Genomic DNA, 14,778 nt, shown 5'->3' with positions numbered 1-14,778 from the left:
TTTATGAAACGACACTTCACTCTCCATACCCATACTTCGTTACCACTGTTCTTTGAGATTTTCAGGAAACCAAGATGTTTCGGCTTTTCCAGAAAGGTGACTTTGCCAAGACAAGGTACAGTCGATAAAATTTCGCATCTTATACCTTGGGAGTGCTACATTAAAAGCTTTTATAATCTCATCGCTTTATCATGGCAATACTTAGTCCTATTCAGATCATGGCTGCAGATATATAATTGTAATTGCTTTATGAACGCTACAACGACTTTCCCTATTAAATTCGACGAAAAAACATGGAATAATCAGGCAGATTTTCAGTAAATCTTCGAAAGAGACCGAATGCAATAACAGCGTTAAAACGCAATATCCTCTTGCCCTCGTCCTCAAACGGAAAATAGTCTGCAAATGTCCTTACAGACTTGTTCTTATCGTTAATTAAAGGATGAAAAGAATATCATGTCCTTCCGATTGCTATAGAGGCCTGTTGAACCGAGTTATTTCCCTGGCCCTGGTTGTTCAAAGCTGGGTTAAGGTAACCCAGGGTTAGTGTGAAATTTGATTTCAGGTCTGAAAACTTTAAGAGAAAATTCAGTTCAAATCTTTTTGCTTGCAATTTGATCATTGGATGTTCTAAGGGACCGGTCATTATTTATCGCCTGGGGGGGGTCGGAGTATTTTTGTTGTCACATCGGAGCATTTACCTGATCCCCCCGTAGAGTATCTAGTTTTTTAGAGATCCCCCCTTATCGGTAGTGGAAAGTTTCATGATCCCCCCCCCCCTTTTCTCCCAGCCACCGCCAAATAACTTTTTGAATATGCAAGTGATATTTTAATAGTGGTACTTACGTCTCATGGACCTTGAACCACAACGGTAAATATTTGCTCGTCAGATACGAACTGAATTGTCGAGGAAGTGCCAATCTCAGGCTGTTCATCCAAATCCACGAAAACATAGTCATCGTCGCTCTCTGCCTCTCCACTTTCGGATTCTTCATCCTCGGATTCCACGTCATCTTCATCACTCGACAGTTCTTCTGTTATCACAGTCTCTTTATTCTGTCGGTAATAGTGACATCGAATGGCCTTCACTTTGTCAAGTTTCCGACCCACAGTCGTCAAACCATGCTTGTTGAGATACAGGTCTAGTTCTCTTACCCGCAACTTTTCAACTTTGCCACCCTCGATGAGGTTATCCCATTGAAAGTCCTTGTACGTTCGTTCGGCCTCTTGCCTTCTTCGCTCCTGAGCTGCTCTTGTTCTGATGTCCTTTCGGATCTCAATATCCTTCAAATGATTAACATATGCAATGACGTGCTTCTCTTCCACATTATATTTTGAGCAGAAGCTCTTCATGGTATCCTGATCGTTTCTCATACTGTCAGAATGTTCCTCTTACAGATCTTTAATACATTTTCTTGGAAGGTAATCATCTGGTGTCCTTTTCCTTTTTTTTTGGTCTGATCCCCCCCATTATGCTTGTCAATTACGGCTGATCCCCCCTAAAGGTCTTCAAAAAACCATGTGATCCCCCCCTAAATACTCCGACCCCCCCCAGGCGATAAATAATGACCGGTCCCTAAAAAGAATAGTGAAAACTTTCCCCAAAAGACTTTTGAACAAAGAAATAAAGAAAGCTGGATTAAAATTTAACCCTGGGTTAGAGCTAATCGGCCTTTGAACAACTGGGCCCTGGAGTCTATCTAATTGAGAAACATCAAGATTTCTCTTTCCTTATGCAGTCTTTCAAGTGCACTTTTAAAGTTGATGACATTTGTCTCTAAAAACCCTTGACTGACATTCCGGTAAAAGAGCTAAATTACAGAACACATGTAATATCCGCATTTGCATTTTTTCTCAGCTTGATTAAGCACATACTGGCAATCGTGAATCACGATAATTCTGTCGCTGGTAATTAAAAAGAAAACCTTTCCCAGCCTTAAAGTCTCTGAAACGAATGCGAATCTTTACACAAATAATGAGCTCCAAGCAGCCTGAACTCAATCCGAGCCTATGTTTTCAGCTAACATATTCTCGTCATCTCCAGATCCTGAGAATGATAAAAGATAAAAATAATAATATCAGTGCCTTTCTCATAAATATTTTCGTAGTGGTCACAACCTCTTTTTTTTTCTCCCTTTCTCCCCAAATGAAGAGCGCAATAGATCTGCAAGTTAAGCTAAAATTTTCAATGGTAAAATTCTCCTGTACCCAGTGACATCCACTTGATTACTTTCGTGGATAGAAATACGAAAAGAAAATTGGATACAAACCTTGATCTTTTGCCCCGCTGCGCCACAAAAGGAACTTTCTAAGTAAGACATAAGACATCATTGCCAACCGGATAACAGTAGCCGCTAAGCCAACGGAAATGAACACATACTGGATGGTTTTGGTCGCACCTGAATAAATATATCTCATTAGATGTTTTGATGTATAGTATCGCCGAGTATTTCTGCGAGTTGTACTTTATTTTGACGAGCCCTACGGGCTCGTCAAAATACAAACTACGAGCACAGATACTCAGTGATATTAAACGATCATGTAAAGACAAAATTTTTTTTTGGGTTTCATCTCGAGCGTGGGACAACAAACTTAGTATTTGCCTAGCTTAGCAAAGGCTCTCCGCGCCTCAGTAGCAAGCATTAGACCGTGGAATCTAAAGATCAGTTGTGCTATTCCACATTGAGTTAAAAGTAAATTCAAATGCATTTATAGAGTGCCATACTCCAATAATTTTCCAGGGCAATTAATTGTTTAACTCTCGATTAAACAACATTATTCCATACTGTTCAGGCTAATTAAAATAAAATTAAAAATATATAGGTCTTATAAGGTCTCAGATTTTCTCCTTCGTACCATACTCGTGGAGAAACGACAAAACATATTTCGTCAGTGCCATTTCTCTATTTATTCAAAGATTAATTGTTTTAAAAGGATCTTGACTACTAAGTAATTCGTCTCACCTTTCGATGTCGTCTCCCTCGTTGGTGCTTTAGCGGCTGTTGATGTTTCTACCGTCGTTTTTGCAGTTGTTTCTGCCATTGTTGTTCGTGGTGTTGATGGCGATGTTGACGTTGGTACTGCAATGAAAAATCAAGATGCAGATATTAGATCAACACTGTAATAAAGATCACTGTGATAAAGTAAAAACTGTCCATGTATTAATGCCAGTAAACTATACCTACTTCTTACGTCGTTAACAAAGCTTTCCATCTCATGATCACTCACATTGGAGGGTATGCTTTGAATCTTCAATGAGAAAGAAAATAAATGAATAAATAAGTGAATAATGGCAATATTTTTTCTACATGTTGGCACAATTTCTCTTCCACCAAGGCGCCAAGAGTCGACTTCGGAAAGACCCCGGTTATAAAAAACATCAAATTATTAAACTTTTTAAACTCACCAATATATAAATATTTTCCGGGTAAGTATAGCCATAATGAGAGATATTAATGCTGAGATACGTTTGGTTCTACAGAGAAAATAATAGCAGGAGATAGTTAGGCCAAAGTCAGTAACATTAGCCCCTTTTAACTCTTTGAACTCTAAGAGTGACCAGCAAAAAAAAAATAATAAAAAAAAAAATAATAGCAGGAGATAGTTAGGCCAAAGTCAGTAACATTGGCCCCTTTTAACTCTTTGAACCCTAAGAGTGACCAGCAAAAAAAAAAAATAATAAAAAAAAAATAATAGCAGGAGATAGTTAGGCCAAAGTCAGTAACATTAGCCCCTTTTAACTCTTTGAACTCTAGGAGTGACCAGCAAAAAAAAAAATAATAATAAAAAAATAATAGCAGGAGATAGTTAGGCCAAAGTCAGTAACATTAGCCCCTTTTAACTCTTTGAACTCTAAGAGTGACCAGCAAAAAAAAAATAATAAAAAAAAAATAATAATAATAATAATAGCAGGAGATAGTTAGACCAAAGTCAGTAACATTAGCCCCTTTTAACTCTTTGAACCCTAAGAGTGACCAGCAACTAACTTCTCCCCACAATGTCATTCCTGAATCAACCATTAAGATCAGGAGAATGAATGAAATGATCACCAACTACAGCTCTTGATTGTAAACCAAATTATCTTAGTCAGTACATTAACAAATGTGTAGAGAACAGTATGGAGAATATGCAAGCTGATGTTAGGGTATAAAGGATTAAAAGCCTTCATCTTGATATCTATCTTTTGAGTGATACGTCTTCTACTTTAAATGGTGCAAAACCAAAATACAAGGAAACCAGTATCTTAGACATTTTGGGAAGTTTTAACAGTAATAGCAGTTCACACTACATTTTACTCTCCCAATGATAATTTTTGAGAAAGACTGGTACAGTGAAGGTATTCCTGCGAATATAATATACTAGCATATTTTTTCTCAGTATTTAAAGATTTCCTCAACCCTGGACCAGCCATGGGGAAGAAGCCCAAGGCAGCTGACTGAGAGGACCGCGATTCGTGAGGTATGGCCCCAGTAACCAATCAATCAAACCACTACTGCGAGTAGCTGTAAAAGAGATCGAAGGAATCACTCGTTCTCTTACCTTGGGCAACACAGAGCAAAGTATACCTAGCCGGGAACCGAACCCTAAATTAACCAGGTAGCCTTTAAAGACGCCATCGGGATCTATCAATGCAACGCAAAATAGATCGGAGACTGTTAGATTCTAGAACGATTAGATTAAGGTCACGAACCTTTTTTTTCACAGTGAGTACGTACATATGATAGTAAATTGCTAGAAAAAGAACATCAAAGGGGTGGATTGGTTTTGTACCACTTCGCGTCTGCTAATTCCAGGCCGAATTGGAATATGGCGTGTAGACGGCGAACAAGAGAAATAAATTTCTCTAGACTAAATCTTCTGAGCAAGGACAAACACCGGCTGAAACCTAAACAATGGGTGACCCAAGGTTCAAGAAACCAATTTCGGCCATAACTTTTCGTGGGGAAAGCTGAGAAAATGCCAATACTCAAACACATAAATTTTTTGGTATCTAGGGGAAGTGAGTCATGTTTATGTTCACTACCGTAAATGTAGTGAAAGACAAAGAAATTGAGCTGGGTACACACCTTTTACTGGATTCCAAGACACATTTGCATACCAGTTAACTGTTTTTTCGTATTGTCCAAAGGTTACATTTGGCCTGCTGGATGTTAACTGTTGTTCCGGTAAAAGTGTTCCGTTACTGGCCGTGTCCCCACAATCTTTAACGAATATAAAATCAATCATTTACTACCAAAATCCACAGCAAATCAGTTGAATAGAAACTGAATAAATTCCCATTATTTCTTTATCATTGATGCAGAATTTATTCCTCTTTAATTTGTTAATAAAAAAGAGAAAGCTTTATCTGTATGAAGCTGCATAAAGTTTTACCTTCCTATACTGTTGCAGGAAGATAACATAATAACATGAATTAATTATCAGCTACAATTATAGCTAGAACACAGAGTGACTAATTTATATCCGAAGAGCTTATAATTACCACGGGCAAAAATAGATCTTTTATGGCGCTCCACTGTAGAGACATTTCCACCGACATCTGTGGAGCAAAATGAAATTCTACTTTTAAAATATATGAAATGATTATAAAATTTAACTATACACCAAAGTTTTAATCTTACATCTGAGAAAATGTACCAACAGTACTTAATTTTTTGGTTCCTAAAAACCTGTTGAAAAGCTGTTCCTCCTTCACTGGCTTCCAACCAATCCCGGATTACATTGAATATGATTGTATTAAATGACAAACAACTCCTCCTGACTGGTTTAGAACCATAAATGCAAAAAAAATTTTTTTGCTGTGATGTCAATTTGGCTATCACTCGTGTCACTGATATTTACTCTCTTGGTAAATCATCTTTTCCCTGTTGGTTTAGAACTGAAGATATGAGAGTAACTGTCTTCCATAATTTTCTAGAATAAAAAAATCGAATTTTTTTTTCAAATCTTTCAAAGATTTCCAGGTAATAAAAACATATTCACATGAGACAGAAACATATTGTTCCGTTGCACTTCTTATTCAGCTTTATAAGTACTGGTTACCTCTCCTCCTCCTTAGACAATGGTAGCAGGAAAGAGATTGAAATGCCTAAAAAATGCAAAACATAAGGATGAATATATCTCAGTTAAGTTTAAAGGATTGCACATAGGTCAGGACCCCTTAGGTTGTAATCTTGAACATTGGGGCGCCTCATTTCAAATTGGTAATGTTTTCCCTAAAGATACCGTCCAGGTTACAAATTTAGCTTAGGGTCCTTTCATAGTCTCCAGTCGCATATATAAATGTAACAATCAAAAAACCTTTCTAGATCCAAATTTGGTGCCTGTCACATCGTCTGACAAAAATGGCATATGTTTCTTACTGAATTTCTTAGAAATAGCATAACGTGGTCAGTGCCTGATTCAAAGAAAGCATATCATGCGTGAAAGAGACGTTTTAAAGTATTCTTGTTTGTTTTGCGCTGACAAAGGATTGAAGGTAGAGTGCAAAATTGTTAAGTTTTTAAGATAAGTTCCGATTGATGACTCGTTAGAATGTAATCCACGTGGTTCTGACACCCTAGGGAATCAATACCCATAACAAGTGATATATTGAAATTAGTCTGGTATGAAGATAAGAACAGGAACTTATTCTATTTCTCTTTCTTTCGAAGTTTCCTTGGATTTCTGTACGGAAACCCTGCCGAAATCATTTTCATTTCTATTTGCAGCATTAATTCCGGCTAAATCTTGAATTGGCGAAAATGATAAAATATTTAATTACCGCAAACTGTACTGAAGTCAATCGAATTCTATTACTGTCGACTTCCGCAATCGAATTTTTTAAGGGAATACTCCTAGGTATTTTGATACAATCAACGGTAATTATCGCCACCTAATTGGTCCAGAATGATTTTGTTGTTTGTGTACAAAGATTAGAGATTTATGGCGGCCACAACTCTGCATCGGCTTCGTTTTCCTCAGCTCAAATTTAATTACTTTCAAAATTCAACATTCTCAGCCAAAGGCTGATCGCCTTGCATCACAATGTACACATTTTGATTTCAATATAACAGAAAGCGATAACTAACCTGGGCTGACTTTGTCAAAGTTTTCCGTTCGTTCAAGCCGCAAACTCGAAGGCACCGTGTTGTATGGTATTTATCTTGGCTTAAACAATTGATCAATGATCCTGCCATAATAAGTGCTCCTATAGCAACTATAGGGATTCTCGCAGTCATGGGATCCTGGAAAGATGTTTGTTATTCCAAAAGACTTGTTATAATTTCAGGGCACGTTCATCAAGCACTTCTTGAGTAGAAAAGTTGAAAAAGGATCATAAATCAAGGTCGATTGGAGACTAATTTTCACTCCCATGTGATGCAAATTTTAACCGCACCAAGACATTATTCTCTTGCATCTCGTTTCACACCTGGATAAATCTGTCATTTTCCATCCCCGAAATCGAGCAAAAAATCACACTTCTCAAGCTTATTCAAGTAATAATTTCTTGTCATAGAGAAAATTTGTCAGAGATGTTGTTATAAGTAATTCGAATTTTCCACCTTCAGCATCCATCGTCCTACCGGTGAGAGGAATATTCAATTGTTTAGCAAAAATGGCAAAATTTCTTTTTTCAGGAAACTTCAAGAAAGGGTGAGAAGTCAACAAAACATGACCATATCTTTGTTGTCCGCCAGGGAAACGGCACCCATCCTCAACTAATTTTGGAAGTTACGAAAGTCAGCTGACATTTAAGGTAGAATGCATAGTGAGGAGAACGTTGCCAGGATTCGTAACAATAAATAAAACGCAATAATTAAAAATATTACACAAGCAAATAAAACCTGCCACCAACAAAAAACTACTCTTAACTCATTCTTACTTTATCGCTTGCCTTTAAGAACGAGACAAAATCGTTGCTTTTTGTTACTGGTATATCTATCGATAGGCACTGGTGCCAAAACTGTAAAAAAATTCAATTCTGCTACGCTTCTAAAGAAAAACGTGAACTGTGAAACAATGACTTTATATGGGGTAACTGTCCTTTCACTTTTCATTTATTCATTCATTCATTTAATCATCTGATGCTTTTCAAGTTTGACATCCCTTGGTTGAGAAATTCTGCCTGCACCCCTAAAGAAACAAATGGTGAAGGTTTTCTCAACCTTCGTTAGCAAACTTTGTCCAACGTTCAGGTGACAGGGATCCATTGGATGCTTGATGAAATGCCCAATTGGTTCGACAAATGCTGTCCACATGTTGAATAAATGCGCACATGAAGCATATCTATTAGTAGTTGAAAGCATAAGCTTAAATATAGGTTTCTTCAACCGAAATAATAAAGATTTCATACACATTTCCAGGTGTTGTCGTTGTTTGGGCTGTAAAACCTTTTTAAAAACCTTTGTTCTCGTATATTTCCGAAATGACAATCCCATAGTGTACTGTTGCAAGTGTCGAGATACAATTCCATCCCCATACTTCGTTACCACTCTCCTTGGGAATAACCAGCAAGATGGTTCGGCTTTTACAGAAAGGTCAGTTTGCCAAAACAAAGACAAAGTCGACAAAATCTCGCATCCCATTATCCCATTCCTAATCATGGCGACACCTTGTCCTATTCAGATCATGGCTGCAGATATAAATTTGCAATTGCTCTGTGATCACTGCAACGACCTTTCCTATTAAATGCTGCGAAAAACATGAATGTAATGTAGATTTTCTGTAAATGTACCGACAAGGCCAAATGCAGAAGCAGCAATAAATTCTATGTCTTTGCAGACTTGTTTATATCGTTTAACAAAAGATACAAAGAGTATTATGCCCCTCCGATTGCAATAGAGGCCATTTGAATTTAAAGCGAGTTCTTTCCCTGAAATCTATCTTATGGACAAAGGATTTTTCTTTCCTTATGTAGTCTTTGAAGTCCTTTTTTTAAAGTTCATAACACTTCTCCCCCACAAGTCTTCACTGACATTCTGGTGAGCGAGCTCCACTTTTAATATCTGCACTTGATTTTGCACATACTGGCAAATGTGAAGCAAGATAAGTTTGTCGCTATTAATTTAAAAAAACCTTCCCAGCCTCAAAGTCTCTTTAACGAATGCGAATATACAAATGACGAGCTCCTGGCAGCCTACACTCAATCCAAACCTTCGTCATCAGATATAATTTTTGTCCCATCTTCATCAGATTCTGAGAATAAAAGATTAAAAAGGTCATTATCGTTTTCTTTCTCACAACTTTTTTTCGTAATGGTCACAACATATTTTTCCCCTTTCTCGCCAAAAGACGCATAAGAGCGCAATAGACTTACAGGTTGAGTCAAAGCGTTCAATCACAGAATCCCCCTGCACCCAGTGATCACCCTTTTTTCTTTTCCTTTCTCGCCAAAAGACGCATAAGAGCGCAATAGACCTGCAGTTTGAGTCAAAGCGTTCAATTATAGAATCCCCCTGGACCCAGTGATCACCCACGTGATCGCTTTATTGAGTAGAAGTATGAAAGGAAAATTGAATACAAACCCGGTTGATCTCTCATCTTGCGCCACAAAAAGATCTTTCTAAGTACGACAACAGCAACTATTACCAAAAGGATACCAACCGCCAAACCAACGAAAATGGACACATACTGGATGGTTTTGTTAGTACCTGAATAAAGATAAAATAAGAAGGATAGCTAATTTTGAGGTTAGTAATGAGAAAAGGAAAAATGTTTTTTTTCTTGTCTCATATCGAGCGTGAGACAAAGAACCTAGTATTGGCCCACCTTGAAAGAGAGTTCTCTGTGCCTCAGTGGTCGAGAAATAAAGCGCGGATTTCAAAGGTCTGTAGTTCTATTCCTTCTAAAGTCTCAGATTTTCTACTTCGAGCCATGCTCGAGGCAAGATGAAAAAACATCTTTTCTAATCTAATTAGTCTATTTACTCAAAGATAACCTGTTTTACAAGGATTCTGACTAAAATATAAGCCGTCTCACCTTTCTTTGTCGTCTCTCTTGTTGGTTCTTTAGAAGCTGTTGTTTTTGCTATTGATGTTTGTGTTGATGTTGCTACTGTAATGGAACATCAAGATTCAGATATTAGATCAACAATGAGAAGAAGCAAAACAACATATTCAGTCAACTTCACTGCGATAAAGTTATCATCCGATAAGCTTCCTCGATGTTTAGCCCCATCTTTCGACGGTCAAAAAATTCTATCTTGGACAAGACAGAGACAGAAGGCTTCAGAATTAATGTTTTTCTCATGATTATATGAAAAAAAAAAAACAATTACGATGACTGATTTATGTTCGCTGCTCGTGCGGCATCACTAATGAGTACAAGCTCGCAGGCAAGGAGGAACTTTAGTGATTGCAATTAACTATACCTACTTCTTACGTCGTAACTTTCCATCGCAGAAGCGGTTACATTGGAGGGTATGCTTAGAATCTTCACAAAGAAAGAAAATGAATTAATAAATAAATAAGTGAATCATGGCTTCTTATTTTCCACTATTAGGCACTAGTTTTCTTGCAAGGAGCGTCAAAGGCAGACATCGGAAGGACGATGGAAATAAAAACATAAAATTGTCAAAATCTTTTCACTCACCAAGAGATAAATTAGGTCCGGGTAAGTATAGCCATAGTGAGAGATATTAATGCTGAGAGACGTTTGATTCTACAGGAAAGAAAGTAATGGCAGGAATAGCATCTTACTTCTCCTTACAATATCATCCCTGAATCAAACATTAAGATCAGAAGAATAAACGAAATGATCACCAAATACAACTCTTGATTGTAAACCAAATTCTCCGAGTCAGAACATTAAGAAATGTATAAAAAACAGTGTGGAGAATATTCATACTGATGTTAGGGTATAAAGGGTTAAAAGCCCTCATCTTGATATGTATCTTTTGAGTGATAAATCTATTACTTTAAATGGTGCAAAACCGAAACACAAGGAAACCAGTATCTTAGACATTTTGGGAAGTTTTAACAGCAATAGCAGTTCACACTGCTCGTTACTCTCGCAATGATAATTTTTGAGGAAGACCAGTACAGCGAGGGTATTCCTGCGATTGTGCTAGCTTATCATGTGATCAACATTTGGAGATTATCTCAACTCTAAACCAGCCAGGGAAGAATCAAAATATTTTTAACTAAAATGATTTCAATTGGCGAAGTAAGGCCCCTCGAATCTGTTTACCGAACCCAAAGGATCAAAGTCTACCGGAAGAAGCTGAACAGGATGTAAGAGAAGTCCCCCGTTTTCTTACCTTAGGCAGCACAGAGCAAAGTACACTTGGATCAGAACCGAGCTCTAACTCAACCTTGTAACCTTCCAAAACGCCATCAGGATCTAACAATGCAAGGTAAAAAAGATCGGACACTGTCAGATTCTAGAATCGATTACGATCAAGAAATTATTTTCGCTACAAGTATTTCATGAGTAAAATGCTAAAAATCATTTTATTTGAGGAAAAAAAGGTCCCTATGTACCACTACCAGTGTTTCTTGTTGTAAAAAATGACAATCAAGCAAATCATTGTGTATTTTATGAGTTCCAGCAAGATATCGTGTTGTTCATGATTGCTTCCAAAGTAGTTCTATACCTTAATTAAATAAATTAAATCAGTTACTGGTGGACTTGCCGAATTGGAACGTGGCGTGTAGACTACAGAGCTAAATCTCCGGCTGAACTAAACCAAAGAACTCTAGATACCGGCAAAAACCCTCGAAGCAAGAACGAAAACTAACTAAAACCCTAGCAACATGTGACCTAAGGTTAATGAATCCAATCCGGGAATAACGTTAGTTGGCCCAAATTGGATATTCCCTTCCCCCTTATAGAAAGCATTTGATTCTGAACATTCGAGGAAGCTGAGAAAATGCCAATTACTACTCAAAGACAATAATTACCAGAGTTAAGGGGGAGTGTCTTATGATTCTGTTCACTAACATGGTTATAATGAAATTGTCACAAATTGAGTTCGGTACACACCTTTAACTGGATCCCAAGACACATTTGCATACCAGTTAGCTGTTTTTTCGTATCGTCCAAAGTTTACATTTGGCCTGGATGTAAACTGTTGTTTCGGGAAAAGTGTTCCGTTAATGGCCGTGTTCCCACAATCTAGAACAAATATAAAACCAATCATTTACAACCAAAATCCACAATAAATCAGTTAAATAGAAACTAAAAAAATTCCCATTATTTCTTTTGTATTGATGCAGAATTTATATTACTTTAATTTGTAATTAAAAAAGAGAAAGCTATATCTGTATGAAGCTGTGTAAAGTTATTTTATATACCGAGTTTGCACAATCTAAACAAAATCGCCAAAATTTGCAGCAGATTAAGCTAGATAGAAATTGCATGATTTCCTTTATTTCATTTGGATCATGACGTACCAAAAAAGAATTTGTTCTCCTTTAAATTTTCATTTCCAAAAGACGAAGTTTTTGCCAAACAAAGCTTTTTCCGGTCACACACTGATGTATTGTTAAACTGCCAGCAATTTATCACCAGCTATAATTATAGTAAGTACACACGTTGACTAATTTATGGATAAAAGAGTACCATCTATAGAAAAAGATCTTTTTCGGCGCTTTGCGCTGGTCTTCGCAGTAAGGACACCGATATCTGTCAAGAAAAATCAAAAACCTTTTTGAAATAAGTGAGAAATGAGTATGAATTATGGCAAGACCATATTTTCAATTTTACAAAACATACCAATAGCATTCCTATTTTTATTAAAACCATGAAAAATTATCAATTTAGACTCCTCCATTTCCTTTTAGCACGTGTAGAAAGCGATCTGTTTCTCTTCAGGAAGACTTAAATTGTTTTTGTAAACAGTCGATCAAATTCGACCTAAGCAATCGATGAATAAAAATTAATTGCTGTTGATCAGAGAAAGAAGATAGCTTCTGAACTGCACTTCGTTTACTAGTTAAAAACCAATCCTGGACTATACCGGTTGTAAATAATTAATATGATTTTATTAGTTAACAAACAACACTTTCTGGTTGGTTCAGAACCATATATGTAAAAGTGCATTTTTCTATAATGCAATAAGAATTTCGTATATTTTAGAGAAACAGAAATGTCGTGATTTATCAAATTTGTGGTTCAGCATTAAGTTTTGTGTACCTCTCCTGCTCCTTTTACGACACCGGTAACAAAAGAAAGATTTCAGGACCTGCATAGAGAAAAAAGACAAAAGCACCTCTGTTGTAAGGGGCTACGTCGCTTAGTATGTGGCTGCAAGCAGTAGCTAACACAAACTGGAATAACGCACCTTTAAACCCTACAAAAAATTTCCTATAGGTCAAACCAATGAAAGAGACTAACAGATTTGTCTCGGTTGCTTTGTTGTTCAGCGATACAACATACTCTTGTAAATCCCGCAATATCACGTCATTCTGGGGTGTCACGCTCCAAAAATCAAATGAAGAGTATTCAAACGCCACATGGCGTGACTTTTTCAAACTCATTGGATATCGATATCGATCCGACCGGTTTATCCTGTTGCACAGCAGTCTTTTTTGTTTGTACGGGTTATGTTCAAGCTTGTAACAGAGGTTGAACCGGAGGCCAACACATTTAAATGAATGCAATGTACTGATACGGTACTTTATTTTCTTTCTTGTCGCGGAGACATATTTGCTTTCTATTTCGATTACCAACGAGGTCACGATAAGTAAATTTATTCCATGGACCAATGATTCCTTGAGTAGCACACACGTCGGGAAACTTCGAGTCTGTATCTTTGAGGGTTCAAAGTCACTCAACAGCTCGAAAGTGAAAGCGCCACTTTTAATAGCCTAAGCATGCTTCTAACCAATTCTGACTAGGAAAGTTTCTTCTAATTTTAAACAGCTGAGAGTTAATTCATAACGGCAAACCCCGTGCTGTTTTGTAGTACATTTTGCCCTTTCTACCTTAATTTCATTCGACTTGTGTTTTTTAACTCATGTCAATGCAAAATCTAGAGCTTACACTACTGACCTAGCCGTTTGTATTCAAACATGTCACGTTTTGCCGAAGCTGCTCTTTCCCTTATGGCAATTCAAATCAATTCAATTTCAAATTAACATTAAACCTAGATAACGTCTTCTGCTTCCGAACAACTTGGTTTACACCACAATGTAAAAGGAAATTTAATGTGTGTATAAAGAAACGGATACGTTACCTGAACTCTCTCGGATAGAGTTTTATCTTTTTCCAACCCACAAGCGCGAAGGCACCATACAGACTTGTTTATGTTTGCGCGTAATACCTCAAGCGAAGATCCCGCGATGAAAGCAAAGGCAGTTATCGTTATGACAATGATTCGTACAGGCATGTTTCTTGTGAAACGCTCTCCCTCCGTGTACTGACTTGTAAACAGGTTCAATGAAAGTTTCACCGGAAAAGAAGCTTTTCCCCTCGAGTAGAAAAGCTAAATTAGTACAATAAATCACGGGCAACTGCAGTCTGCCGGCAGTTTGTTTTCCTCTAAATATAGAACGAGTGCTGCAGGGGGAGTAGAGATTGGGACGAGATGGCGTCACGATTTCGCCCCAGCCTCTCTCATTTCGAGTCAACGTCCACTGTCAGGCTCGTAGAGGCGAACAAAGAAATATGATGTGGAGTTTATATGAAATAATTCATATTTGTACTGCGGTTGTAGATGAAAGTGAAATGTGATCATCGCAGTAAATTTCCAATTTAAGCAATTGGAAAGAAGAAGCCTGAAAAAAATCAGGGCTTCAACGGGATTCGAACCCGTGACCTCCGCGATACCGATGCGATGAATACAAATATGAATTA

General features: G+C 37.3%; 2 protein-coding genes across 3 annotated transcripts; both read right to left on the bottom strand.

Moving 5' to 3' along the window:
- Positions 1–1,687: 1,687 nt before the first annotated feature.
- Positions 1,688–7,402, bottom strand: LOC113665474 (uncharacterized). Its single transcript, XM_089184456.1, has 10 exons — positions 7,071–7,402; positions 6,043–6,088; positions 5,483–5,539; positions 5,067–5,201; positions 4,540–4,622; positions 3,407–3,475; positions 3,186–3,249; positions 2,964–3,080; positions 2,271–2,399; positions 1,688–2,047 (listed from the first exon to the last, which is right to left on the bottom strand). The coding sequence occupies exons 1-10, from the start codon at positions 7,218–7,220 to the stop codon at positions 1,998–2,000; spliced, it is 900 nt and encodes a 299-aa protein (XP_089040582.1). The 5' UTR covers positions 7,221–7,402; the 3' UTR covers positions 1,688–1,997.
- Positions 7,403–8,017: 615 nt separating this feature from the next.
- On the bottom strand, positions 8,018–14,487 carry LOC113665465 (uncharacterized). 2 transcript variants are annotated; one of them, XM_089184457.1, is made up of 10 exons: positions 14,159–14,487; positions 13,117–13,165; positions 12,544–12,606; positions 11,965–12,096; positions 11,240–11,322; positions 10,573–10,641; positions 10,356–10,413; positions 9,961–10,035; positions 9,507–9,632; positions 8,018–9,177 (listed from the first exon to the last, which is right to left on the bottom strand). In XM_089184457.1, exons 1-10 carry the CDS (start codon positions 14,309–14,311, stop codon positions 9,125–9,127), a joined length of 861 nt encoding a protein of 286 aa, XP_089040583.1. In that variant the 5' UTR covers positions 14,312–14,487; the 3' UTR covers positions 8,018–9,124. The 2 variants fall into 2 exon arrangements, with proteins under 2 accessions (XP_089040583.1, XP_089040584.1); XM_089184458.1 differs by lacking the exon at positions 12,544–12,606 and having other exon boundaries at positions 14,159–14,483.
- Between the last annotated feature and the right edge of the window lie 291 nt (positions 14,488–14,778).

Source organism: Pocillopora damicornis, chromosome 10 (genome assembly GCF_964200805.1).
Source record: "Pocillopora damicornis chromosome 10, jaPocDami1.2, whole genome shotgun sequence".
NCBI classification, from domain to species: domain Eukaryota; kingdom Metazoa; phylum Cnidaria; class Anthozoa; order Scleractinia; family Pocilloporidae; genus Pocillopora; species Pocillopora damicornis.
Note: the sequence above shows the minus strand (reverse complement) of the source record. Positions and strands in the feature narration are given on the sequence as shown.